At 61.4% G+C, this 26,658-nt stretch overlaps 1 protein-coding gene across 1 annotated transcript; it reads right to left on the bottom strand.

The window, feature by feature from the left end:
* Window positions 1–165: 165 nt before the first annotated feature.
* Window positions 166–11,393, bottom strand: LOC102570443 (carcinoembryonic antigen-related cell adhesion molecule 5). The gene is made up of 18 exons (XM_059718142.1): window positions 11,082–11,393; window positions 10,352–10,705; window positions 8,224–8,499; window positions 7,784–8,047; window positions 7,044–7,319; window positions 6,566–6,853; window positions 5,258–5,360; window positions 5,044–5,096; window positions 4,810–4,841; window positions 4,585–4,700; window positions 2,775–2,908; window positions 1,829–2,188; window positions 1,390–1,665; window positions 956–1,243; window positions 797–877; window positions 590–681; window positions 418–453; window positions 166–303 (listed from the first exon to the last, which is right to left on the bottom strand). The coding sequence occupies exons 1-18, from the start codon at window positions 11,113–11,115 to the stop codon at window positions 256–258; spliced, it is 3,111 nt and encodes a 1,036-aa protein (XP_059574125.1). The 5' UTR covers window positions 11,116–11,393; the 3' UTR covers window positions 166–255.
* Window positions 11,394–26,658: the final 15,265 nt, after the last annotated feature.

The following is a 26,658-nucleotide window of genomic DNA, read 5'->3' as shown; positions in this document are numbered from 1 at the left end:
GATTCTGGGTGGGGGGGTGAGGGAGATGGCTACCACGGTGATGCCCCCTAGACTTCCACACCCCGTTTCCATGGTGACTGAAACATTGGGGGTAGGGGGTGATGGGAGGGCACCCATCCCTGACCTCTGACCCCCGAAAGGCCTGAATGCAGAATGGGGCCAAGGGAGGCAGCAAACCAGCCAGGCTTTATTTGGTTACAGGGTAGTACATTTGGCACTTGCCCCAGCATGCACCGGGCTAGGGAGGGACATTGCTCAGGTCCAGAGCTCCTGATACAGGTCCCCGGCTCCGAGCTGCAACGTCTGGGGGGACACAGGGGAGGTCAGAGATACGGGTCAGACGGACACACCAAGCCCCTCTCAGGTCTGGGCCCTGATGAGCTGCCCGGTTCTCAGCAGCCCCAGGGAGGCCCTTACCTGGTAGGTGGGGTCGAGGGAGCTCCCGGGCTGGGCCTGGGCAGAGAGGGAGGCAAGAGGGTTGTTAGCACCAGAAACCCCAGGGGACCCAGGTGTCCCGGTCACCATAGGGGACAGAGGGGAAGGCAGGGGGCTGCGGGTTGGGAGTGAGGGTCAAGCCCCTGTCACTTACCACTGCCCCCATACAGGCCGGGGAGGGCAGGTTCTCATACACTTGGGGAGGCTCCTTGCTGTCCCGCGGGGTCTTCCTCCGACAGTGTCGGACTAGGGGAGAGGACAGAGGCTGAGACCAGGAATCCAGGTGTCCTGCCCCCCCCCCTCCACCCCTCCTTCCTCCAACAGCTGGGTGGGGAACCCAGGCATCCAGGTGGCTACTCACAGAGGACATAGGCCAGAGTGCCTCCCAGTGCCACGGCCGCTAGCGCAACCCCAGCCACGACTCCAGCCACAAGACTTGGACCTGCATCATGGGGGGAGATCAGGAGGGGGCAGAGACCCCCCCAGCCCAACCCCCCTGGTGCTGTCCGGGAGCACTCACCCCCCTGCCCTGAACCCAGGGTGATGGAAATGGAGGTGGTGGCGATGAAGCCGGTGCGGGGGTTGGTGGCACAGCACTTGTAGATACCCGTCTGCTCCATGCCCATGAGCACCAAGCTCAGGACAGCACCAGTGCTGGTGCTGGTCTGTGCCGGGACCATGTGAGAGGTGTGGGACCAGGTGAACTGCGGGGCTGGGACTGAGTCAGCCATGCATGTCAGGTTCACTTTCTCACCAGCGGGCAGGGCCAGAGGCCCCTGTGGGATGATGTGGACAATCTCCGGACCATCTGTGGGGAGAGTGAGGGGTGACACTGCCCACAGCCACCCCAGAGCCAGCCACATCCCAGGGTGTGAAACCAGCCCCGATGCCCACCCCAGAGCCAGCTGCATCCTGGGCCTGTGATACAGATCTGGCCACATGCACTGCACTCACAGATGACAGTGATGGTAACAGCTCTGCTCCGAATGTGGCTGATGCCTTTCTGCACCTCACACTGATAGTCTCCAGCATCACCACGGCTAACCTGGCGAAGTTGCAGTGTCCGGTTCCTGGGGGACAGCCGCACACGGCTGCCAGGCACCAGGATGGAGTCGCTGTGGAGCCAGCGCAGGGTCTCGGCGCCCTCGGGGGCCTCGCACGTCAGCTCCAGAGTCTTGTTCTCCAGCATTGTGTCACTACTGAACGTCACTGCCGGGGGGTCCAGGGGCTCTGTGCCAGGGTGGGGGGGTCACTGGGGTCCCTGCTCCCCCTGCAAGGGATTTTGGGAAGGGGTGCGGGGTGCAGGTGGAAAGTCACCTGCAGGATGCCTGGGTTCTCTCCAGGTCTGGGAAGGGAGCAGGCCCTGGGTTCTCCCGGGCCCGGAGGCACTCACCAAGCACAGCCAGGTGGACCGAGATGGAGTGGCCATTCCCGGGCATCCCGAGCAGCACGGTGTAAGGACCGGAGTCACTGGGCCGCAGCCCCCCCAGGCGCAGGGAGCAGCCAGGGCCCCCCGTCTCACGCCGCGTGTACCCGGGCCCGTGGCTCAGGGTGGCGCCACCCTCAGGCCGGTGTGTGAAGATCTCAAATTCACCTGCACGGTACCAGGTGCAGGCCACAAGGCTCGGCTGCGGAGGTGGCTGCGGGGTCAAGGTCACAGCTCCCCCCACCACTGTGGCCGGCGGGGGGTCAGGGGTCACAGTGATGTGGGTCTGGGCCAGCACCAGCAACAGGCAGGAGCCCAGGACAGCAGCTGTGGGTGAGGGGGGTTTAGACTAGCTAGTGAACCCCCCAGCCCTGGTGGTGCCCCTCCCGACCGCAGCCCCCTGCCCCCCCAGCCCTGGCGGTGCCCCTCGCTCCCGACCGCAGCCCCCTGCCCCCTCCAGCCCTGGCAGTGCCCCTCCCTCCCGCCCGCAGCCCCCTGCCCCCCCCAGCCTTGGCGGTGCTCCTCCCTCCCAACCGCAGCCCTCTGCCCCCCCCAGCCCTGGCGGTGCCCCTCGCTCCCGACCGCAGCCCCCTGCCCCCCCCAGCCCTGGCGGTGCCCCTCCCTCCCGCCCGCAGCCCCCTGCCCCCCCAGCCCTGGCGGTGCCCCTCCTTCCCGACCGCAGACCCCTGCCCCCCCCAGCCCTGGCGGTGCCCCTCGCTCCCGACCGCAGCCCCCTGCCCCCTCCAGCCCTGGCAATGCCCCTCGCTCCCGACCGCAGCCCCTGCCCCCCCAGCCCTGGCAATGCCCCTCCCTCCCGACCGCAGCCTCTCTGCTGTCTCCTGCACTCGTTTGCTCTGCTCCTGGGTCCCACCGACACCTCCCTGCCCCACCTTGCCCTTGGCCCCTCTCTCACCTGCCAGGAGGATCCCCCCCCAGGGGCGCGTCCCCATGGCCGGCGGCTGGAGGGACCCCTCGAGGCGGCCCAGCCCCACCACCCCTCCCGGCTGCGCGGGCACTTCCCTGTCCGGGTTGCAACATCCCCGGGAAGGGCGTTATTTGGGCTCCGGGCACCGCCTCTGCCCGGGTCCGAGGGGCACCGGCGGGGCCGGCGGGCAGGGGCTGCGGGTCGGGGTCGGGGCCGTGAAGCGAAAGCCCCTGAAAGGTGCAGTTCCCAGCGCCGCCTCCTGCCATAGCAGCCGCTCCCCGACCAGGGAGAACAGGCGTCCCGGCTGCCGGCAGGGGGCAGCGCAGGCGCAGTTCCCAGGGCAGCCACCAGGGGGCAGCAGCGCCCAAGACAGTGCCGGCCCCACCACAGCGCGGGGCATCGCCCTCCCCCTCGCCCCTCCCTCCCGACCCGCTGCCCCTGCCCGCAGCCCTGCCCCGGGTGAGCTCGTGGCTGACGGGGGGGAAGTGCAGAGAAGGGGGCAGGAAGCGCTGCAATCACGGGTGTCGCAAGGCCTGTCGGCAGGGGGCGGGGGACCTTCTCACGGGCTCCATACGCGTGTGCCCACGTGTGCTCCCCTGCCAGGAGTGCCGCCTTGGACCCCGTGTCCGCCCCCCCAGCTGGAGAACATGGGGCTGGGAGCTCTCCCCAGGCAGTGCCCTGGCACGGGCTGCACCCCCAGAGCTGTGCTGGTGTGAACAGCGCCTGGACCGCTGCCCATGGGACCCAGGCCCAGACCCCCAGACCCAAAGAGCAGCCAGGGCCCTGGCCCAGGAGGCGGTGGGGGCTACTTGTCGGGGCTGCGGCCCACGCAGGGTTAACCAGGTGCACGGGGCGGGGGTGGTACAGGAGTCCCCCCTTGAAGAAGGTGGGGGCCGGACGCCTGGGTTCCCTTCTGGCTGGGGGGGAGCGGAAGCTGCCTTGAGGTTTGGCCTGGTTCCTCTTTGCTGGATTCACTAGAAAGTTTCCTCCAGGGCCAGTCTGCTGCTCCAGCTCACGGAACCACAGCGGGTGCCAGGGAGAAGTCAGGCATGTGGGCCCCCAGCACCCCGCTGGCACCCCCGCCGCACTCCCCTGCCAGAGAAGCCAGGCCCCCAGCCCCGCTCCCAGCGCCAGGAGAGGACCCAGGTGTCCGGGGCTGCCTCAGAGAGCCGCATTTGCAAAGCAAATGGGGGAGTGCAGCTCCGGGGAGGGGGGAAGGGGAGCAGGGGCTGTGTATAGCGCACACGCCAGCAACACGTGTGCAGAGATGGGGCCAAAGCAGCCACACGCTGGGCCCAGAGCAAGCACAGCCATGGCATACGCATGTGTGGATCCAGAGTGTGCTTGGCCATGGCACACGCAGGTGCACATCCAGGGTGCGTGCATGGCCATGGCGCACGTGTGCGTGTCCAGCGGGTGTGCATGGCCATCCGTGTCCAGGCAGTTTCACATCTACAAGCCACGGCCTCGCATGTTTTTATTACAAACACAGGAATCAAGGGATGCCTCAACCCCCACCCCCGGCCAAGCTGGAGGGGAGATGCCCCCAGGGCAGAGAGGGGGTGGGAGCCAGGGATGGCCCCCCCAGATGTGAGCCCCCCCACCCCCACACTGCACAGCTCTGCAAAGCAGAGGGGAACCCAGGCGTCTGGGCCCCCAGCCTCCCCGCTGGAGCACAAGAAAGAGCCCAGGTGTCCTGGCCACTGCCCCCCACCCTCACCCCCAACCCAGGCCCACAGCACAGGAGAGCCCCGGTGTCTGGGCTGCCTGGGCCCCCCGGGCTGGGGGCCCAGGTCACTTCTTCTTGACCTCGGCGTAGACAGTGGTGTCGGCCTTGGCGGGGCCTTGGGGCCGCGGCGTCTGCAGCCCTCCCGCCCGGAAAGCGACGGAGCTGTAGCTCACCTCCTCCTCCTGCTGACAGGGCGGGTCAGGAGGGGGGGACCCAGGTGTCCAGGCTCCCAGCCCCCTGCTCTCACCCCCACCCCCCAGGGGGCCCAGGTGTCTGAGCCCTGCCAGTCCTCACCTTGAGGGGACCGCTGCGGGTGACGTCGGGCCCTGGGGATGACAGAGACGGGTTAAAACAGGGGTCCCAAGGGCTCAGCCCCCTGCCCCCAAGCAGCAACAGGGGCACAGTGTTGGTGACACCTCAGGGTCTTGGGACAGGGGAAGTGCCTGTGATGTCACTTCCTGTGTGCTAAGGGGGTTCCCATGATGTCACTGGGGTGCCCCCCACTCTCCCACAGCCCTCAGCACTCACCATGGGGGGCCACAGGTGTCCTGGATCCGGTTTGCACCGGTTTCTTGCTGTGCCTGGGGAGAAAGCAGTGTGAGCCTGGGAAGGGGGGATGGGGAACACCCTCCCCCCCATGCCTGTCTGACCCCTGCCTGTCTGGGCAAATCCAGGCTCCAGGCCCCCTCCCCACCCAGACAACCCATGTGTCCAGGCTTCAGGCCCCACACCAGGCCAGTACCTTTTGCTCTGGCCCCAGAAGTAGTAGAAGACAAAAACAAGCAGCCCCAACCCCACCAGCGTCCCGATGATGATGCCAGCGATGGTGCCGCCTGACAGACTTCCTGCGGGCAGATAGGAGGAGGCTCAGCCAGGTGCAGGGTGGTATGCAGCACCCAGGTGGCACCAAACCAGATACAACGGAGGGTCAGGCTGGGACTCAGAGACCACCACACCAGGGAGGATTGGGCCAAAAGAAACCCCAGGGAGTTCAACAACCACAAGGACAAAGTCCCGCATTTCAGACAGGACAATCCCGGGGTGGGCCGGGGGCCAACAGGCTGGGCAGCAGCTCTGCAGAGAAGGACCTGGGGTGACAGGGGACCAGAAGCCAAATAGGAGCCAAGAGTGGGGCCCTTGTGGCCAAACCTATCTGTGGAAACAGGAACGCAGTTAAATTGCAAAAAAGGGCAATTTTCATCACATGCAAGCAACCAACAAGGCAAATGGCACCCTGGGCTGCGCTTGTAGGAGCATCGCCAGCAGATCAAGGGCAGTGATTCTTCCCTCTATTCACCACTGGAGAGGGCACATCTGGAGTCCTGTGTCCAGCTGTGTGCCCTGCACTGCAGACAGGACTGAAGGGAGAGACCAGCAGAGGTCAAGGAAGAGGGTTCAGCAGCTGGGGAACAGGAAGGATGAGGAGCTGCTGAGGGAAATGGGCTGAGTGAGCCAGCAGAAGAGAAGACTGAGGGAGGATTTAATAGCAGCCTCCAGCTCCCTGCAGGGGGGTTGCAAAGAGGATGGAAATGGACTGTTCTCAGCAGCAGCAGATGACAGAACAAGGAGCAATGGGCTTAAGCTACAGCAGGGGAAGTCGAGGTCAGAAATGAGGAAGAACCATCTCACAAGGAGAATGGTGAAGTGCTAGGACAGGCTGCCTAGAGCGGTGCTGGAGTCTCCATCCCGGGAGGTGCTTAAGTTGCGGGTAGACAAAGCCTTGGCTGGGATGACCAAGGTGGGGCTGGTCCTGCTTGGAAGAGCGGGCTCGAGCAGACGTGACCGCCCCAGGTCCCTTCCACCCACATCATCTATGATTCTCTGACCCCATAAAAGATAGGCAGTCGTGAATCCCATTCAAAGCCCTCCCCGCAGAGTTGGGACAGAACCCAGGCATCCAGGGGCTTGCAGACACGGGGTCCTGGCCTTGGGGGTCCCAGACAAGAGTCAAGAGCGCACAGACGTAGCCCTCTCCCATGCTTACTGCCGGGACCATGGCAGGCAGCAGCCTGACCCCAGCAGCATGGGCTAGGGGTGACCCCAAACTCACCTGCCTGCTGCCCCAGCCCCGGCCCCAGGCCGATGGAGACAGAGGTGGTGGCTCTGCGGCCCGTGTGGGGGTTGGTGGCGTGGCACTCGAACACACCCGTCTGCTCCGCGCCCCTCAGCACCAAGCTCAGGACAGCACTGGTCAGGGCTGGGACCAGATCAGAGCCATTGTGGGACCAGTGGAACTGCGGGGCTGGGAACGAGTCGGCCGCACACGTCAGGGTCACGTTGTCACCAAGCAGCGGGTGCAGGGGCCCCGTCAGGGTGATATGAGCAGCAACTGGACCATCTGCAGGGAGAGCGAGGGATGACACTGCCCATGGCCACCCCAGAGCCAGCCGCATCCCAGGGTATGATACCAGCCCCAACATCCACCCCAGAGTCAGCCGCATCTCAGGGTGTGATACCAGCCCCGACACCCACCCCAGAGCCAGCCGCACTGTGTCTGAGCCCAAGGGCCGGGGTCAGCCGATACTCACAGATCACGGTCACAATGACCCCCTTGCTCCGCACTGTGTTGATGGGGTTCCTGACCTCACAAGTGTAATTACCAGCGTCGTCCCGGCCGACCCCCGGCACCGTCAGGGTCCGGTTCCCTGTGGACAGCTCCACACGGCCGCCGGGCACAAGGACAGAGCCGTCGCGGTCCCACAGCAGCGTCTCAGTGCTGGGGGGGGCTTCGCACGTGAGATTCAGGGTCCTGTTCTCCACCACCGTGAAGTTGGAGGATATCACCTTGGGCTGCAACAGCATCTCTGTGAGGGACAGAGGTGGCGTTAGTGGGCTCCCATCTGCCCCTGCCCACGTGCCCCGACAGGTACTGGGGAAGGTGGGATCCTGCGGCCCAGCCCACATCCAGGATCAGGGCCCCCCTGGGTGCTGTGAGGACTTCCCCAGCCACACCTGCAGGCCCTGCCCGCCCCCAGCACCATCGTGGTCCCAGCCACAGGGGTACGCGGTTGAGCCTGGGCATGCCGGCGGGTGTGGGGAAGACAGACAGGTTGGACAGGACGACGCTGGGGAAACGGTGCCCTTCCCCCCATCCGAGTCTCCCCGTGGGTGTCAGGGCAGGGAACGTGGATGGAGCATCGATGGCGCCGGGGGATGCTGTCAAGAGGTTCCCCTGAGCGCGAGAGGCCTTGGGGCCGACAGGGGGGTCCAGGGGACCCCCGACCCAGCAGAAGTGACTGGAGAGTCCCGGGACCTGGGCACAACTCACCCCAGAGCCGCAGGTCCAGGGGGCGGCTGGCTGCTGTGAGCCCAGTGACGGGGTTGTGCACCACGCAGCGGTACGTGCCCTGCTGGCCCCAGCCCAGCTCGGTCAAGTTCAATGTCTCCCCCGCGCCAGACAGCTCAGTGTCGTTATGAAACCACCCATACCGCGGGGCTGGCACAGAGCCGGCCTCACACATCAGCCCCAGTGCAGAGCCCACAGCCCGGTCCAGGGGCCCTGGTGGGGCGACGGTGGCAGCATCCGGCCCGTCTGCAGGGAGACACATGGGGTCAGGGGGGCAGAGCCGGGTCCAGAACCAGCCGCATCCCAGGACCTTACACCCAGCCCCAGCGCCCACCCCGATCCAGGCACATCTGAGGCCTGTGATACCCACCCCGACGCCCACCCCAGAGCCAGCTGCATCTTGGGGGCCCTGTGATACTCACAGGCGACCGTAACGGTGACAGGGTGGCTGCGGTTGTGGCTGACAGGGTTTCTGACCTCACAAGTGTAATTACCAGCATCGTCCCGGCAGACCCCCTGCACCGTCAGAGTCCGGTTCCCTGGGGACAGCCCCACGCGACCGCCGGGCACCACCACATAGCCATCGTGGTCCCACAGCAGCGTCTCAGTTCTGGAGGGAGCCTCGCACGTGAGCTTGAGGGTCCTGTTCTCCACCACCATGGGGTTGGGGAGCGTCACCTTGGGCTGCGACAGCATCCCTGTGCCCGCAGGGCAAAGGCCACATTACCACGGTCCCTGCTCCCCATGCTCCAAACCGGGGCCCACCCCAACGCATTGTGGGAGCCTGGGTGTTTCGGGGCAATTTGCCCACATGCAATTTGAGGGGGACCTTTGTGACCCCCGTGCAGGAGGTCAGAGCCCAAGTTGCTCTGAGCAGGAGTCATGCTGGCATTGCAGGGCACCAGCAGTGGGCAGGGCCCGGCTGTGCCCAGGCAGGCGCTGGGTGCGAGGCCAAGGACACGCTGCAGAAAATGGGCTCAGAAAATCAGCAGAGGAGCCGGCAGGGCTTGGCCCACTCCTTGCCCCCAGCTTCAGCTTCCTGGAGAGGAAACTGCAGCACGGCTGAACGGGCAGTTCCTGGCTGGCTGTCGTCTGGGTCTCACCCCTCCTTCCCCACCACGGCCCTGCCGGGGGCTGGCGCAGACCCAGGGTCTTCGCCATCCCCTCTGCAGGGAAGGCAAAACCCCCCAGTATGAACCAGTCTGAACTGGGGGGAAATCCTTTCCTGCCCCCTAGCTGGGAAACCCCCTGGCACAGGGAGCAGGAAGGGAGAGGCAGCCCTAGGCCTGGGAAAGCCCCACAGCTGAGCCCCAGTCTGCCCCGTCCAGGCCGCCGATCCCCATCACAGGGAGACCATTCCCGCTGGCCCTGGGACCCGCTCGACCCCGGGAGGCCTGAGCCAGAGCAGTCCCCCGTGTGGCCTGTCCCCAGCTCCCAGAGCCGTGGGAGCTGCAGGTGGTTAATCATTGCCTGGGCTTCTCCGGGGACTTCAGCCCTGAAGGTGGGGCCATTAAGCACTGGGTGCGGCCCACATTGCACAGCTGCCCCGTAAGGGTCAGGGGACATGGGGATGAGGCCAGTGCCACGCGGGCAGGCGGGTCCATGGTGGGTCCGTGGTGACGCCGGGTGTCACTGGTTTGTTGGTTTTTTTTCTTAAAAACATTTTATTAGAAAACCAGACCGTAACAAAAGGCTCAAAACGACACTGGTTGCCCCGTTGAGGACAGCCTTGCAGGGCTGGCAGACGGCAAGGGGGGCAGAGGCTTTGGGCAAGGCCCCTCCGCCCCCTGAGCCGCAGAGGGACGCTGAGCTCACAGGAGTGGGGACGGTGCTGTGGCCTTGCCCGTGGCCCCGCCGCACCCAGGCCTCACCCGCAACGCTCCAAACAGGAAGGGCAACAGGCGCGGAGGTGACTCAGCTCCTTGTCAGGACCAGGGGTAATGGCAGTGGGGGGAGTTTGGGAGGGCATGGGGGTGCAGCAGGGCCTGGCACAGATCGCAGCCTCCCGTCACACCCCAGGACAACAGCAAACACATGGGCATGCACACCTGATCCTGGCCAGGGGGTGCTGGATGAAGACAGAGGCACAGATGGGGCATGGGCAGCTCCCGGGGAAGGGTGGGGGGGCAGACAACATGCAAAGCACCTGGGAATGGGGGAGATGGGCACCCACCCCATGTACCCCCAAGAGCCAGCGTCCCACACTCGAGGTGCCAGGAGGCACCCCCATGCCACCATCCTGCCCCTGGCTCTACACACGCAATGGGGCCACACAACCCGGCTTGGCCTGGACTCACCACTGGCGTGAGGCTGGTGCCAGGGTGGCCACATGCCAAGGGGCAGCAGCTCTGGGCACAGAGGCAACACCAGGGCACTTCCCCCTCCAAGGTGCCTGGGACGTGTCTGGGCTGAGCCCCAGCCCACTCAGGTCACCTGTGACCTGGACGGCAGGTGCCAGCACCTGTCCCTCCCGGTCCCCCAGCCAGGCTGACGCCAGGACTGACCCCTCCTGAGCCCAGAGCCCTGCCGTGGGGTCAGGGGGACACTCACCATACACTGCCAAGGTCACCGTGATCTTGGAGCCTGTCGTGGGCATCCACAGAAAATAGGGGCTGGAGTCATTCAGCATTAACCCCGTGATGTGCAGGGAGCAGTCAGGCCGCCCCGTCTCGCGCCCCGTGTAGCTGGGGCCGTTTCTCTGGCCCTTGTCCTGGACGTAGGTCAAGATCTCGGCGGATGATACGCTCTCAGCCGCGCGGTACCAGGTGCAGACCGCAAGGCTCTGCGGTGGCTGCAGGGCCAAGGTCACGGCGCCCCCGACCTGCGGGGCTGGCGGCGGGTCAGGGGTGAGGGCGATGTGGCTCTGGGCCGGCGCCGGCTGCAGGCAGGAGCCCAGGACAGCGGCTGCGGGGAGAGCAGAGGTCGGGTCGGGTCGGGTCGGGTGGGACCGGGCCGGGTTTGGCGCCGGGAGCTCGGCGCCGCCAGCAGGATCCGCGCCCTGTGCCGGGGGGGCCGGGAGACGGCGGCCCGCGCTGCCCTGCCCCGGCCGTGTGTCCCCGCGGGACGCGTGCGGGCCCCGGGAGTGCCCGTGGCCGGGGGGCCGCAGTGCCGGAGGCGCGGGCACTTGTGCACGGTGTCAGGACACGGCGCATAGCAGTGCCCGGGCACACGGATGTGCGCGTGCCCGCGTGTGCGAGGGCGCCAGGCCGGGGCAGCTGCGCGGTGGGAAATGCCCCGGCAGCGGCGGAGGCGGCCCGGGGCGGGCGGGACCCCCGCTCACCTGCCAGCAGCAGCCGCCGGCTCGGCCCCGCCATGGCCCGTCTGCCCGGGCCCGGCCCCGCCGCCCGCGGCAGTTAGACGGGGCGGGGCGGCTCCTCGCGGCCCAGCCCGCGGCAGCCCCGCCCCCGCAGGGCACGGGCCGGGGGGGCAGACAGGGCGGCGGCGGCGCCGCTGAAGCCCGTGTGCCCCGCGCCGAGCCTGCGGGCGCAGGCGGTGCCAGGGCACTGCCCGGGGAAGCTCGCCGCGCGGGGGCGGTGCCCGCTGGCACAGGGGGCGCCGAGCCGGGGAGCGCCCCGCACGGGCACGGCGACAGGGGCGACACCGCGCTGCGTACAGCGCCCCGCCTCGGGCAGTGCCCCGCGGGCGGGGCGCAGGGGCTGCGGGTCGGAGGGTGGCGCGGGGCCGCCCTGGAGGAAGCCCGGCCCCGGGAGGGGAGCTGGAGCCGCCGCCCCCGCCCGCCGCGTCCGGGTGGGAGCCCATGGCCCTGGCGGGACCGGCCCCGCAGGCCCTGGCGGCACCGCCTCGGCTGCTGCTGGTCCAGGGCCCGGCCTTCGCGGGGCAGGTGTCGGTGGACCTGGACTGCGCACTGCACGTCTTATTTTTATTTTTTGGTAAAAATATATTTGTCCCTATATATAAGATTATATATATCTCCTCTCTAACATGTTACATCCCAGAAGGGTAAAACCGATCCCATTACATGAAGACCATACAAAGGCCTACTGGCCACCCATACCCATTACAATCTCCACAACCACGCGCAACACGCACAGTCCACAAACTCAGTCCTTTCTGGTCTCTCCTGTCCACCCATGCCCCGCTTCCAGGGTCAGGCACTCAGTTCACAGGGTCTCTCCGTCACTGTCGCTCCATCTCCCGCCGGGGACCCGCTGCTGCTGCTGTCACCATCGCTGTCCTTCGCTCCACGCGTCTGTTCCTCTTCTCCACTGTTGTCGCTCTCTTCTCCCTCAGTGGGGCCTGCATGGTCCTGTGCCACGTGTCCCTGTGCCAGGTGGCATTCGCTGAGTCTTCTCCCTCCTCTGCTACCGATTTCTAGTGGTAGATCCACATCACCACGTTCACGCTTGCCAACACCGGCACCTACAAGCTGCAGATGCAGGTTTTCGGGCAAATCATCCCACCTGTGAGCACAGAGCTGCGGCTCTACGGTGAGCGCCATCCCTTTCCCTCCTCCCTCTCCCTGCTTCATACCCCAGGCAAGGAGCTCTGGGCACATCCTGAGGAGCCCACTGCCCTCCTGCACAGAGGGTGCTGGGGGGACCCGGGAGCTGCAGGGACATGGGCAACGCTGTGGCCCTGTCCCTGCTCCCACGGGCTCTTCCAGCAGCACTGACCAGGCCCTGGGCTCCCTGCACCACACCCCGCTTGGGCTGGGGTGGGGGCTGTTTCCTCCATGGCTCTGGGGGCGGCAGGGGACGGGGCTGTGCCAATGCTTCTGCTGGCAGCAACTGCAAAGTCCTGGTCTTGCCCCCAGGTTCAGGCTCAATGGGGTGGGAAGAAGGGATTTCCCCCCTGCTCAGACCGGTCCACTCTGGGGGGTTTTGCTTTCCTCTGCCGGGGCAGCACAGCCTGACCTGGGCTCTGGCTTGTAGTCTTAGGAAAAGGCTGGATGATGGGTTTGTCCAGGACTGTGTTGGCTCCAATCTTCCTATCCCTGAAGTCAAGGGGTATTTTTCCCCTGGTTTCAATAGGAGTAGGGCTGAGTGCCTTTTCCTAATCTCTATCCCAACTATTGCTTCTTTTACTCCAGCCCACCATGTGTATTATGTACTTAAAAACTAGTTGTTGCCTGTGATGCATGTAGTCTTTGTAAGCCCCTCTCTTGCATGCTTAAGCATGTCCCTAAAATAAATCATGGACTTTGTCCAGGACTAGACCTGCCTGACGCTGAGCAGGTCCCTGCCAGCCCCCACTCCCCGCCCCAGTGCCAGCTCCTCCCTGGGAGCTAGGTGGGAGAGGACAGTGCAGCCGGGACCTTGGTGCTTGACCGGTGCATCCTGTGGGCACCGCAGTGCTGGTGCAGCCGGGGCTGGGTCCTGTTCCCAGACATGGCCTCAGTGTCGGGGCCGCAGCTTCCTCTCCCGGAAGCCTGGAGGGGGGAGCGCGGCCCAGCCCCGCCTGCTGATTTACTGAGCCAGTTTCCTGGAGCGTGTCCTTGGACTCGCACCCAGTGCCTGCCTGACCATGGCTGGACACTGCCTGGTGGTAGTGCCCCCTGGACTAGATCCTGCTCCTTGCCCCCAGCATTGGCACAGGGCCTGGCCGTGGGGAGATGGTGCCATTTCCCCTTGCCCAGTTCCACCCGCCTGCCTTCCCCACATCCCGTGCTGCTGGGGCCATGACAGAGTCAAGGGTGCGGACACAGGCTGCAGGGATGGCTGGAGCTGGGGTGGTTTTCAGCGCCTGGGCGGCCCTGATCCTGCCAGCCGCAACTCCCACCTTCCTCAGGACCTGTCGGGGTCTCGGCCCCTGGGCACGGGCAGCTGGGACACTGGTAATGCAGCCTCTGTCCCCCACAGAGATGCTGTTGCAGGCCAAGGTGATGCCCCCACAACCCCACAGTGGTGGAGAATGGGACCCTTGAGCTCATGTGCAGTGTGGCTCCTCAGCACCCAGACGCTGCTGTGGGATCATGATGGCACTGTCCTGGTGCCCGGCAGCCGCGTGGGACTGTCCCCAGGGAACCGGACCCTGACAATGCAGGAGGTTGGCCAGAATGATGCTGGTAATTACAGTTGTGAAGTCAGAAACCCCAGCAGCACATCATGGAGCGAGGGGGTCATTGTGACCGTGATCTGAGTATTGACTGCCCCTGGCCCTTGGAGTAAGACACAGCGTGGCTGGCTCTGGGGTGGGTGTCGGGGCTGGTATCACACCCCAAGATAAAGCTGGCTCTGGGGTGGCCATGGACAGTGTCATCCCTCACTCCCCCCACAGGCGGTCCGGTCACTGCCCACATCACCCCGCCGAGGCCCCTGCACCTGCTGCTCGGTGACAATGTGACCCTGACCGGCACTATCCTGAGCCTGGCGCTGCCAGGCACGGAGCACACGGGTGTGTTTGAGTGCCACACCACCAACCCCCGCACGGGCCACAGCGCCACCACCTCCATCTCTGTCGTCCTGGGGCTGGGGCAGGCAGGTGAGCACCCCCGGGCAGCACTGGGGGGACCGGGCTGCGGGGCAAGGAGTGGGGTGTCTGCCTCACTCTGATCTCTCCCCATGTCGCAAGTCCCAGTCTCTCCGCTGGAACTGGAGCTGGAGCTAGAGCTGGAGCTGGGATCAGGCTGGTAGCTGCAGCACTGCATGAGGCCCTGGCCTATGTCCTATGTAAGTAGCTGCCCTGATGCCTGGGTGCCCTCCACAGCTGTGTGAGGGGAATGGGGGCTGTTGTGGGGAGCTCCAGGACACCTGAGTCCTTGGTCTCAACCTCTCTCCTCTCCCCTAGTCTGATACAGTCGGAGAAAGACCCTGCGAGACAGCAATGACCCTCACACCACTGGGGAGGGAACCCAGGCGTCCGGGCAGCGACTCGCAGAGGAAGTAGGCCAGTGTTCCCCCCAGCACCGCGGCAGCCAGCACGCTCCCAACCACGACTCCGGATGGCACCGAGTGGGTGCACCCCTAAGACAGAGCCATTGTGGGACCAGTGGATCAACGGGGCTGGGACCAAGTCAACCTTGCAAATCAGGGTCATGCTGTGGCTGAGGGGCAGGAACAGGGGCCCCAGCAGGGTAATGTGGGTGTTATCCAGACCGTCTGTGGGGACAGCGAGGGCTGACACTGCCCACAGCCACCCCAGAGCCAGCCGCATCACACAGGTCCCGTTACACCTAGCCCCAATGCCCACCCCACCGCCAGCTGCATCTCAGGCCTGTGATACCAGCCATGACACCCAGCCCTAGAGCCAGCCACATCCCAGGCCTGTGGTACCAACCCCAACGCCCACCCCAGAGCCAGCCATGCTGTGTCTGACCACGAGGGCCAGAGATGGTCAATACTCACAGATCACATTCACAATGACCCCGTCACTCTGTGCAGCGCTGACAGGGTTCCTGACCTCACAAGTGTAATTACCAGCATCATCCCTGGGGAGCCTGTGCACCGGCAGGGTCTGGTTCCCTGGGGACAGCCCCATGCAGCTGCCGGGCACCGGGATGGAGCCATCGCAGTCCCACAGCAGCGTCTAGGGCGCGGGGGGCCTCACACATCAGGTTGAGGATCCCGTTCTTCACCACCTGCTGGAAGAACCCTCAGGAGTGGGGACGGCGCCGCAGCCTTGCCCTCGTCCCCGCTGTGCCCAGGGTCTCTCCAGGACGCTGGGTGGAAGAGCAGTGGGCTCCTTGGGACATGTCCAGAGCTCCTTGCGTGGGACGGGAAGCAGGGAGAGGGTGGAGGCAAAGGGTCGGCGTTCACCGTAGACATGCAACTCCATGCCCACAAGCGGAATGATTTCCACATGAGACTATCTGTAGCTTGGAGGTCCCAGCGCTGGCCAACATTAAAGTGGTGATGGGAGGAACGGGGGAGACAAAAGTATCCTTGCATACATGGATGACCTGAACATCATACGCAGGGCAAAGGGTCAATGGAAGGAGCACTACAACACACCCAGGTATACAGAGCAGCAGCAGGAGCCAAGCTCAAAGTGAGCAAAAGCACCTGCCTAGTCCTGGGTAAGCTCGAGGACTCATCGCCCCTGGGGTAACCGTCCCCCGGGAAGGGGTAACGATGCTGAGGGTGGAGTTTGGTCCAAAGCTGACGGGGCAGAGGGCATGGGAGAAGACGGAGGCCAAGGCCAGACAGAGCCTGGGGCTACGACAATCGCGCTGCCTGGCAGTGGGGGCAGGCGGTGCTGATGAAGGCGGTGCTCCTCCGATGCTGCTACACATCGCTCTCGTGTGTCGTTCGCAGGATGCAGAGAGCTGTGTATGTTTTCTTTTGGGTCTCCACATGGGAGAAAGAGGCAAGGGCCAAACTGTGCAAAGCCAAACGGTCCAGAGGCAGAGGGGTGCCAGACATCCTCCTCTTGCTCTGGGCCATGTACATGAGCCAGGTTTGCAAACTGGGAACAGCGGGGGATCTAAAACAGCCAGCTTTGTTATGGATTTTGCAGGGCAGTTGCTGAGACAGTGGCAAGTGCACACAACGACCAATGGGAGCCCATGGACCATGTTTTCCCCATGGTTTTATGAGGTCTTGAAGCACTTTCTAGAGAAATACAAGCTGCACAATGCTACCCTGGTGACCCTGGTGAGCCACCGCAAGATACAGGAGGTGCTAAGGGAAGAGACACCACATCACCGGTAGACTTACTACCTGGTGACAGCTGCCTGGCCGTGTGGGAACGAATCCTCCACAAGCAGCTGCAGGAGCACAGAGACCTGAGCTGGCAGGAGCCCACCAGGCACTCCCCATGCGGGCATGGAGAAACAGTGCAGGGCAGGGAGGTCTGTTGAACTGACCGAGGACAAGTTGCCGCTGGCAGGCAGAAACGATCAACCACCTCTTCTGGGACTGCCCACCTGCCAGGGAGGTGTGGAGGAAAGTCTGTGAGCTCCTCCTGGCGGTGACAGGTGTCAGAAACCTGACCAGACAGCAAGGGACCCCGACACCTCGCTTCCACCAGTTCATGTCCTGCTTTGGGTACGTGCTGTGGAAAGCCAGGACGCTGCTCATAAACAGACACTCAGACCCCACAGTCCAGGACTGTATTAAAATGGGACTAAGTGAAATGTCCTGGTACTACAGGAAGACAGAAGAGGACAACAGGAAAGAAATGGCAGACCTCATCTGATGGAGAGGGGCCTGGCACAGACTTTTTCAGGAGTAGACCCTCTGAGGAGGGCACTGGGTGGGGGTATGGGTATGGACATCAGCGTGCAGGCACACGGTTGCACAGTACAAACAGCCACGCTGTACCGGGACCCGCTCTCCACTCACCTGCCAGCAGCAGCCCCTGCCATGGCCCCTCTCCCGCCCAGACGCCTGGGTCCCGCATCTTCCCCCCCATCCTCCCGCCCCCTGGCCATGGGTAGGCCTTCCTAAGGGCCCGACCCGGCTGGCTTGCCCGCGGCGCCTCCCCCACGCCGCCCAGACCCTGTCCCCACGCCCGGCCCCAGTGCTGCCCTGCCCGGGTGGGACAGGGTGTCTGCCTGCCTGGCCCGGCAAGCCTCCTGGGCAAGCCCCAGCCCCGTCCACCCGCAGCTGCCTCCAGGGGCCAGCCGGGCTGGAGGAGGCAGCCTGGCAGCAAGGGGCAGGGGCAGTGGAGCAGACAGCGTCTCTGACAGCGTTCTCCTGGCTCCACCATGGCGCCCCTGCAGCACTGGGACTTCTTTCTGGCTGCATGGGACAGCCCAGAGCAGCAACTTAAAACTTTTTTTTTAAACAATTTCTGAGCGTGCCTCAGCGTGCTGGGAAAACTCTCTCCACATGCCACTAATGGCACGCATGCCAGGGGTTGCTGACCCCTGCCATAGCCCATGGACCAAAGGAGGGTGTGTTGGAAATGGACCACTTTCTCCCAAGAACTCTACACCGCACGGCGGGAGGCCCCGGGGGCTGTGCAGCAGTGCCTGCCTGCAGGGCTCACTCAGCCCTCAGAGAAGCTGAGCAGCAGCCGCTGGACGAGGAGTGGACACTGGAGGAGGTTGAGCAGACCCTCCGGAGGTCCAGCAACATTAAGATGCCTGGGTCGGTCGGCCTGCCTGAGCAGTTTTATGTGCCCTTTTGGATTCTGGTGGGCCCAACCTCCTGTAGCTCTTTCAAGAGTGCCTACAAGAGGGCCATTCGCGGGCTGAATGGACCGGGGCCTCGTGACCCTCTTGCACACAAAGGGTCCAAGGGAAGAGTTGAGGAACTGGAGACCCATCACCCTCCTGAACTTCGACTATAAGCTGCTGGCCAAAGTCTTGGCCGAGTGATTTAAATCGGTCCTAGGTGCCATCACCCATGAGGACCAGTCATGCATGTGTGGTACCAGGATGCCAGATCCACGGGGCCGTGCTGCCACTGAGGGACGCTGTTGCAGGACACTAAGGTGCCTGCTCCTATTAGAGCAGAGATTGCCGGGGAGGGAACACAAAGAGCCAGATAAGAGCCCAGGTGCAGGTTCCCATGACAACTGGCTAATGAGGGAATTGGCCGCACCTGCACCTGGTTAGCTGGCTGCAAGAGGCAGGGCCCTAGGCCCATATAAACCCTAGGGCTGGGGCCCTGCCAGCAGCTGAAGGGGAAGGAGCCTTCAGGAAGGAAGGGTTTGGAGATGCTACAGCTGTCAGATGCGCTACCCTTAGGGCTAATGGGGCATCAGGAGCCCATCAAGCACCCTGGCTTACAGGCACCCAGTAGTAGAGAGGGAGCTTTGCTCTTTTAAAGGGGCAGAGCATGCCTTGCACTTTGTGTTGCGTTATAGCCCAGGGGCTTATGTTTGATTGCAGTTGTCTGTTTGCTGTCTGATAACACCAGTGGTTTGGGTGAGGCTATTTGGGGAAGGAGGAGGCCTCCTTGGGGCCCTGCTATAGTGTGGGGACCCCGGTGCTAGAGAGGGCATGGCATTTGGGGCACACGGGCCCTGGTACCAGAGAGGGCAAGGCATTTTGGGGGAGCACACAGACCCAGGTGCCAGAGAGGGTGCAGTGACAGGGCTGCGGAGAGCCCAGTGAGGACAAGGGGCTGAATTATAACAAGGGCTAGGCAAGATAATGCCAATACCACCTGCAAGGCTTAGGGCGTGGTAAAGGGACGGTTGGAGCCACGCACATAGCCCATAAGGCAGAAGAGACTCGGAAGCCATCCACCGCAGCGTGGGACGCCAAGGGGTCCATGAACCACAGGGATCCATAAGATCTAGCCAGACGGTGCTAAACCCACAGATCAAGGGCAGCCTCCCTATATCAGTTATTCCAACAAGACGTGGCTGTGACAGCTGAAATTATGTCTGTGTGATAAAGGTGCTTGCTGAAGGCTCTATGAAGATTAAACTAAGTGTTTTTCTGTATTTATTTAGACACTAAGCTATATGTTGTTGCTAAAAGCCTAATTAAAGTTTATGATGTAGTGAGGCCTTGTATAAAGTAAGGCCTAGTAAATTTAGCAAAGCCTAGAAGTAGTAAGGCCCTGTGGTGTTAAAATTACCTTATCAAAGAAATGCAAGGCTTGTACTGCTAACTGGTCAGTCTAAAGACAGTTGAAGTAGAAGGAATCTGAGTGGTCGTTCGTTATCAGAACCATTCAGAAGCTATAAATGAGCTAGAATATCTGGAAACCATTCAGAAGGAAGAGACAGCTCTGTAAAAGGATTAGTTAGCTGCTGCCTGGATCAGTGGGCCCATGGACCTCGAAGAGCCCAAGAAGTGCATGCCAGGGTCCTTTCTGGTACCCTTTGCACAGTGTCGTTCGGGGATGCCTGACTTCGCTGAACTTTGAGGAAAAGAAGCTTGCTGTGTATCAGGCGTCAGAGGGGACTGCCAATAAGTTGCCGACGTGAATTGCTTTTGTCTGTCATTGTTTGTCTTGTTACTACGTGTAGTTGTGTTTTTGTTAAGTCAATAAATCTTTCTTACCTTTCTACCCCCAACCATACTCTCAATTCCAAACCCTCCGCAGGCGGCTGGGACATAAATTGGCATCACGAACAGGATTGAGAGGCTCTGGTCCGGAGAGAAAGCTTGGAATGGAGGGAGTTGTGCGGGCCCCGTTAGTAGCTTTGCTTAAGGAGGTGACGGGGATGGAGAATCCCGGGTGGGATAAGGACAGGTTGAGACATGCCTGGAGTGACCTGGGAACTGTACCCGATCATTGGGCTAGGTTCGCTGCTGCTGCCTGGAGTAAACCCAGGAAGGGGTGCCTGTCGTGGCTGCTGGCAACATGCCTGAGGTTAGGGGCCGAAGAGAATGCCCAGCTCCAGGAAGAGGTCACTCGGCTGAGTAAGGAGTTAAAAGATGTGAGAAATTCCAACAGCATGGCATGCAAGGCTGTGCGAGCTTTGCAGAGCCGCTTGGAAACATTAAAACAGAAGAAAGGAAAAATTATGGTCCTGCGCATGGCTGCTCCCCTCCAGAAGAAAGTGCAGTTAGTGCTATGGCAGAAATGGCAGAAATGTTGGTGCCCCTCTCCAGAGATCTCTGCCAGCGGGAGAGGCTGGTGTTGAATCCCTCAGGGCAGGGATCTCCCTCCCTTGTCTACATGACAAAAGCCTGGTGCCTCGGAGGTGGATGCTCTGGTCACCTTGGGGGGGAAGCCTCGCTCACCGGCCCAGGTAGCCAGTGATGGTTTTTTAGATTGGTTGGCTTGTGGCCAGCACTGGCAGCTTCGATTGGACCGGGCTGCTGAGGTCCGAGAGGTTATTTAAAGGCCCGGGCCAGGAAGAAGGCAGCCATTAGCCATGCGGTCATCCAGGTGAATCTGAACCTGGCTCTCTCCTCATCACCGCATGCTCCAAGAGTGCCCTGCCTCCAGAGGGAAACTCCAACCACCTCTGGATGATGCGTGTGAGTAAGCTACTCGAGATCAGACTAGATATGTAGCTTACAGTAACTCAGATGCGTGTTTAAACGGCTACCTCAGCCATGCTGGTTTGCTCTATGGGATTCCTCTGATAGTTCCGTGATACTGCTCTACTTTTACCCTGTTTCCGCCCTACCCCCTGTAATCAACAAAGTTCTCCTTGTGACCGGTGTGGGAGACGTATTGAGGGGTGGGTCTAAATTATGCCAAGGAGGCCCCTTAGGTCTGTGGACTAAGGGAGGCTTCCCTAATAAGCCCCTGACTTGGGAAGTGCCCCAAGTGCCTGTATTGGGTCTAGGACCCATTGGACGATCAGGCCTGTGTTCTCCAAGGTGCGCAGAGCCAGAAGTGAGTCCAGAGCCTTGGATGGTGGCAGCGGGAACCCCAGGCTAGCGGGTGTGCTCCAGGGAAGGGGTCAGCCGGACGGGAGGCACCCCAGGGAGCGCTTGGAGCCTGGAAGGTCGTCGGGCGCAGTGAGGTGGGCGGCTCAACGCAGGAGCGCCCCCTACTGGCCCGCCACACGTGGTGGCAGTCGTGGGATCCGAATACCCTGCTGTATTTGAGGCATAATTTGGGAAAAGGAATAGAGTCACTGAAACCCCTTGAGCAAACAATTTCTAATTTGGCATCGGGTCGACTGGATAGTGTAGAGAGTCAGGATGGCGGACGAGTATGTCCGGATGACCGTGTCTGAACTGAAAGAACTGGCAAAAGAGAGAGGCCTTCACGTGAAGAAAGGGCTAAAGAAGGAAGGGCTGGTTAAACTCTTGTGCACCAGCGAGTCAACAAGCGTCACCTTCATGCTTGACAACTCCTAAGACCAACCCAGGAACACACTCCCGCTCGTCAAGCCCGGAGGCCACCAAGAGATCACCCTCTGAGGGGGAGCGGCAGAGACTCCATGAGCTAGAGCTGAAAAGGACGGAGTTAAAAAGGCTGGAGCTGGAGGCCCAGCTGGAGGCAAAAAAGCTGGAAGCCCAGCGCGAGAAGGAGAAGGAACAATGACAGCTAGAAGCAAAAAGGATGGAGCTGGAAGCCCAGCGTGAGAGGGAACAAAGATGGCTGGAGACCCAGCGTGAGAAGGAACGGGAACAACGACAGTTGGAGGAAAAGAGGATGGAGACGGAAGGCCAGTTGGAGGCAAAAAAGCTGGAGCTGGAGGAGAAAAAGCTGGAGGATCAGCTCCGTCTGCCGACCAGCAAGGGAAACGCGAGCACTCCGCAAGCGTCCGGGGAACCCCCCAAACTGGACGTCTCCGCCTTCGCTCGCTGCCGAGACGGAGACGATCCTGCGGTATTCCTAAGCAACTTCGAAAGACAAGCCCAGCGGTGTAAGGTGCCGGAGGAAAAGCTCATGATGTACCTGTCTGTGCTAGTAGAAGGCAACATGGTGGTGGTCCTGAACAGCCTGCCCTCAGACGCAGCTGATGACTATAATGCCTTCAAAGCTGCTGTGTCTAAAAGGTTCCAGTTAGGACCGGATTATTTTTGGAAAAAATTCCGGAATACTCATCCACAACCCAGAAAGTCATTGACTGATTATGTAGCCCTGTTGGACGACATACAGTAAATGGTTAGCCGAAGCCAAGATTGACACTTTAAAAAAGGCACGCCAGCTCCTGGTGCTGGAACAATTCTATTTTTGGTGTCCGAGAGAGGTTAAGACCCTGGTCAGGGACAGGGACCCCAAAAATGCTCAAGAGGCCGCTGAGATTGCAGACCAACTGTTGCTAAACCATAAGAAGCCTCCCTACTCTGGGAAGGAACAAAAAGGGTCCCAAAGAGGGGGGAAGGGAGGTCCAGGTCAAAAAGGGGAAAGAGAGCCACCTCCTGCAGAGCGCAAGGCAGCCCCTGATTCGGACAGAACACCCAATTCGGAAAAGAGGGGGTGCTATAACTGCGGGGAGCCAGGCCACATCAAGCCCAACTGCCCAAAGCTAAGCAATAGAGCCAGGCCCATCAGGCGTGCAACAGCCGTGAGCAGTGAGGGGGAGGGCCGGAGCCCCTCTGAGGGGAGTGTCTGTTGCTACAGGATCACAAACTCGGAGGAGGTGATGGCCCCCCACCGGACCGTGATCACGGTGAAGGAGAGGACCCTTGTGGGGGAACTGGACACGGGGTCCAGTGTGACACTAATCAACTCCAACCTTGTCTCGCCCGCAGACATAATCCCAGGGAATACCCTTACTATTCATGGGGTGGGGCCCCCACCTCTGACAGCACCGGTAGTCCGTGCACCCGTCGTGTGGAACGACTGTGCAACATACCTGGAAATGGGGGTACTGGAAGGGGCTCTGGTCCCCATCCTGGCGGACAGGATCTTATGGGGCAGGAATCCCAGCTCTGGAGGTGGGAACAGACCCAAAAGCCAAAGCCCTGCACTGTTCATGCGGTGACTCGCCTGCAGAGCAGGAAGGCTAAAGAGGAGGGGTTAGAAAATCCCCAGGAGACAGCCACACCATTGGCCGCAGGGGAAGGGACACCAGTCCCGGAAGGAACTAGCGACCCCGAGGGTGGGTTAAGTGACAGTCCCAGGGAGGTGTGTATTCCGTCAGTGGCAGGGGGACATGAGACTATCAGGGAGGAGACCCAGGAAGTCCCTGAGGGTGAGAGTGCACTCCCTGCAGGAGCACCTGCACTCCCTGCTGATTGCCTAGCTGGGCAAGAGGAGTTCAAGCGGGAGGTTTGGGAGGACCCCAGCTTGGAGGGACTCCGGCAGATGGCTCGGGAGCAACAGACTGAGTTCACACCGGACAAAAGGGAACAGGTGGTCTGGGATAAGGGGCTTCTCTATCGGTTGTGGGTACCGAAGAACCATGCCGAGACCTGGGAGCCCCAGCGCCAGCTCATAGTACCCCGGAAATACAGACAGCAATTGCTTGCCATGGCTCACGATCTACCGTGTGCTGGTCACATGGGCAGGGAACGGACACGCCAGCGGTTGCAGGTGAACTTTTTTTGGCCCAGAATTGCCCAGAATGTGGCGGACTATTGCAACTCTTGTGAGTCATGCCAGCGGACAGGCAAAAGTGGGGACAGGAGAAGGGCTCCCCTGCAGCCCCTCCTTATCATCGATCGACCCTTCCCCAGGGTGGCAGTAGACATTGTGGGACCGCTGAAGCATAGGACTCGTAGAGGAAAGAAATACATACTGACTCTAGTGGATTTTGCAACTCGGCACCCAGAGGCAGTTGCCTTGACCTCCCTTGAGGCACCCGTGATTGCTGACGCCCTCATCAAGGTCTTCTGTCAGCTGGGTTTTCCCTCCGAGATCCTGACGGACCGGGGTGGGAACTTCGTGGCAGAGGTGATGAAGTGCCTGCGGGACTGCTGTGGGGTGCAACACCTTAAGACCACAGCCTACCACCCTCAGACAAATGGGCTGGTGGAAAGGTTCAATGAGACCTTGAAAGGGATGCTAAAGGCCTATGTGGACTCCAACCCCAATGACTGGGATGAGAAACTGCCGCACCTGCTCTTTGCCTGCAGGGAGGTGCCCCAGGAGTCCACTGGGTTCTCGCCCTTCGAGCTGATGTTTGGGAGGTGAGTGCGAGGTCCTCTGGATTCGGTGAGAGAGGAGTGGGAAGGGAAGATCACTTCCACAAAGACCTCCATGGTGGAGTATGTGCTTAACTTTTGTCAGAAACTTACTGACATGATGAAGGTGGCACGGGACTCCCTGGGACAGGCCCAGGAGAAGCAAAGGTCCTGGTATAATGAGAAGGCCCGCTTACGTACCTTTGAGCGGGGTGAGAATGTGATGGTTTTCCTGTCACTAAAAACAGACAAGCTGCAAGCCGCTTGGGAAGGTCCTCATGCTATCCTGGACAGACTGGATGATGTGACCTACATAGTGGCTATTAGGGATAGAAAGCCTAAGACAGTTCATGTGAACATGCTTAAACCCTACTACGACAGAAAGGAGATGGTATTCTGGGTTCCCTCCATTGAGGGAACACCGGAGGACCCAGAGGAGCCGGTCATGTATGGGGACTGGGATGGCGAGGCAGGGATCGAGGAACTCTGCCTGCCGGACCATCTGCCCTCCCAGGACAAGGACCAGCTGCTCGCAGCGCTCAAGGACTTTGAGACTGTGTTCTCCAATAAACCAGGTAGAACGGACCTGGCGGTACACTCTATAGAGACAGGCAGCCATCGCCCTATATTCTCCCGACATAACCCAGTTAATGAGAAGGTGAGGCAAGAAATAAAACGGGAGCTCGCAGAGATGGAGGAGTTGGGGGTAATCCGGCTTTCAATGAGTCCCTGGGCCAGTCCGGTGGTACTCGTCCGGAAGCAGGATGGGACCATCCGGTTCTGTGTGGACTACCGGAAGCTGAATGCCATTACCACCTCTGATGCGTACCCTATGCCCAGGATGGACACGTTGCTGGATCGCCTGGGCCCAGCCAAGGTGATCTCAACTCTCGATCTGTCTAAAGGATTTTGGCAGATGGCCCTGGACCCGGATGCCATAGCCAAGTCTGCCTTTACCACACCTATAGGGCTATATGAGTTCACAGTTTTACCTTTCGGTATGCACAACTCGCCCGCCTCTTTCCAGAGACTGATTAATAATCTGCTGCAAGGATGCGAGCAGTTTGCCATGGCTTACATTGATGACATCGCCATCTTCAGTCAGGATTTCAAGTCGCACCTGACTCACCTGACCACCGTGTTAGGTAAGATCAAGCAAGCTGGTCTTACTGTGAAAGCCAAAAAGTGCCAGTGGGCACTATCTGAGGTAGTCTACTTGGGTCATCGTGTGGGTGGAGGTCATATTGCTCCTTCGTGGGACAAGATTGAGGCCGTCAAAGACTGGCCGCCTCCACAGACCAAGAAGCAAGTCAGAGCCTTCCTCGGCCTGGCAGGTTACTACCGAAGATTTGTCCCGGGGTTTGGAGCAACTGCAGCACCACTGCACAAGCTGTGCAGACCAAGAAGGGCAGCCCAGACCCGGTGGTCTGAAAGCAGGGGTGCCAGGAAGCATTTGACTCCCTCAAGGCCGCCCTGGTCAAACAACCGATCCTGAAGGCACCGCTCCAGGATAAACCCTTCTACGTGGCAACGGGTGCCTCTGATGTAGGACTAGGAGCTGTGCTCTTACAGGAACACCAGGAGACACGGCACCCCGTGGTGTACCTCAGCCAGAAGCTAATCCCTCGGGAGCGAAACCTGTCCTCCATTGAGAAGGAGTGCTTGGCCATCGTCTGGGCCCTGAACAAGCTGAAGTCCTATTTATGGGGATAACAGTTCACCGTCCTGTCGGACCATGCCCCGCTGCAGTGGTTGCAGACCATGCAAAACACTAATGCCAAGCTGCAGCGATGGGCCTGGCAGCTTCACGAGTTCAACTTCACTGTCGAGCACATCAAGGGAAGCCAGAATGTGATAGCGGATGCCTTGTCACAAAAGGACTCTGAGTAGTGGGTCCTCTGGACTCAGGCCTAGTGAAGAGATCACTAGTGTAAGGCTGCCCATCAGGTTTTATGGTTTCTGTATTTTATTGTTATAACTCGTTCCATGTTTCAGGTTTTCTTTTTTTTTTCCTCTTCTTCTGGCATCCCGTGGGAACTCCCTGACCCGACATGCCCGGACCCATGGCCCTGAGAGGCTCCGTGTCCGAGCTTTTAAAGGAGTGGGGGGAAGTGTGGCAGAAATGCCACTGTCGGTGCCCCTCTCCAGAGATCTCTGCCAGCGTGAGAGGCTGGCGTTGAATCCCTCAGGGCAGGGATCTCCCTCCCTTGTCTACATGACAAAAGCCTGGTGCCTCGGAGACGGATGCTCTGGTGGGGGGGGAAAAGCCCATCTCACCGGCCCAGGTAGCCAGTGATGGTTTTTTAGATTGGTTGGCTTGTGGCCAGCACTGGCAGCTTCGATTGGACCGGGCTGCTGAGGTCCGAGAGGTTATTTAAAGGCCCGGGCCAGGAAGAAGGCAGCCATTAGCCATGCGGTCATCCAGGTGAATCTGAAACTGGCTCTCTCCTCATCATCGCATGCTCAAAGAGTGCCCTGCCTCCAGAGGAAACTCCAATCACCTCTGGACGATGCG

This window comes from Alligator mississippiensis, chromosome 15 (assembly GCF_030867095.1).
Source record: "Alligator mississippiensis isolate rAllMis1 chromosome 15, rAllMis1, whole genome shotgun sequence".
NCBI lineage: Eukaryota > Metazoa > Chordata > Crocodylia > Alligatoridae > Alligator > Alligator mississippiensis.
The sequence above is the reverse complement of the archived record's forward strand: the minus strand, read 5'-3'. Positions and strand labels throughout refer to the sequence as shown.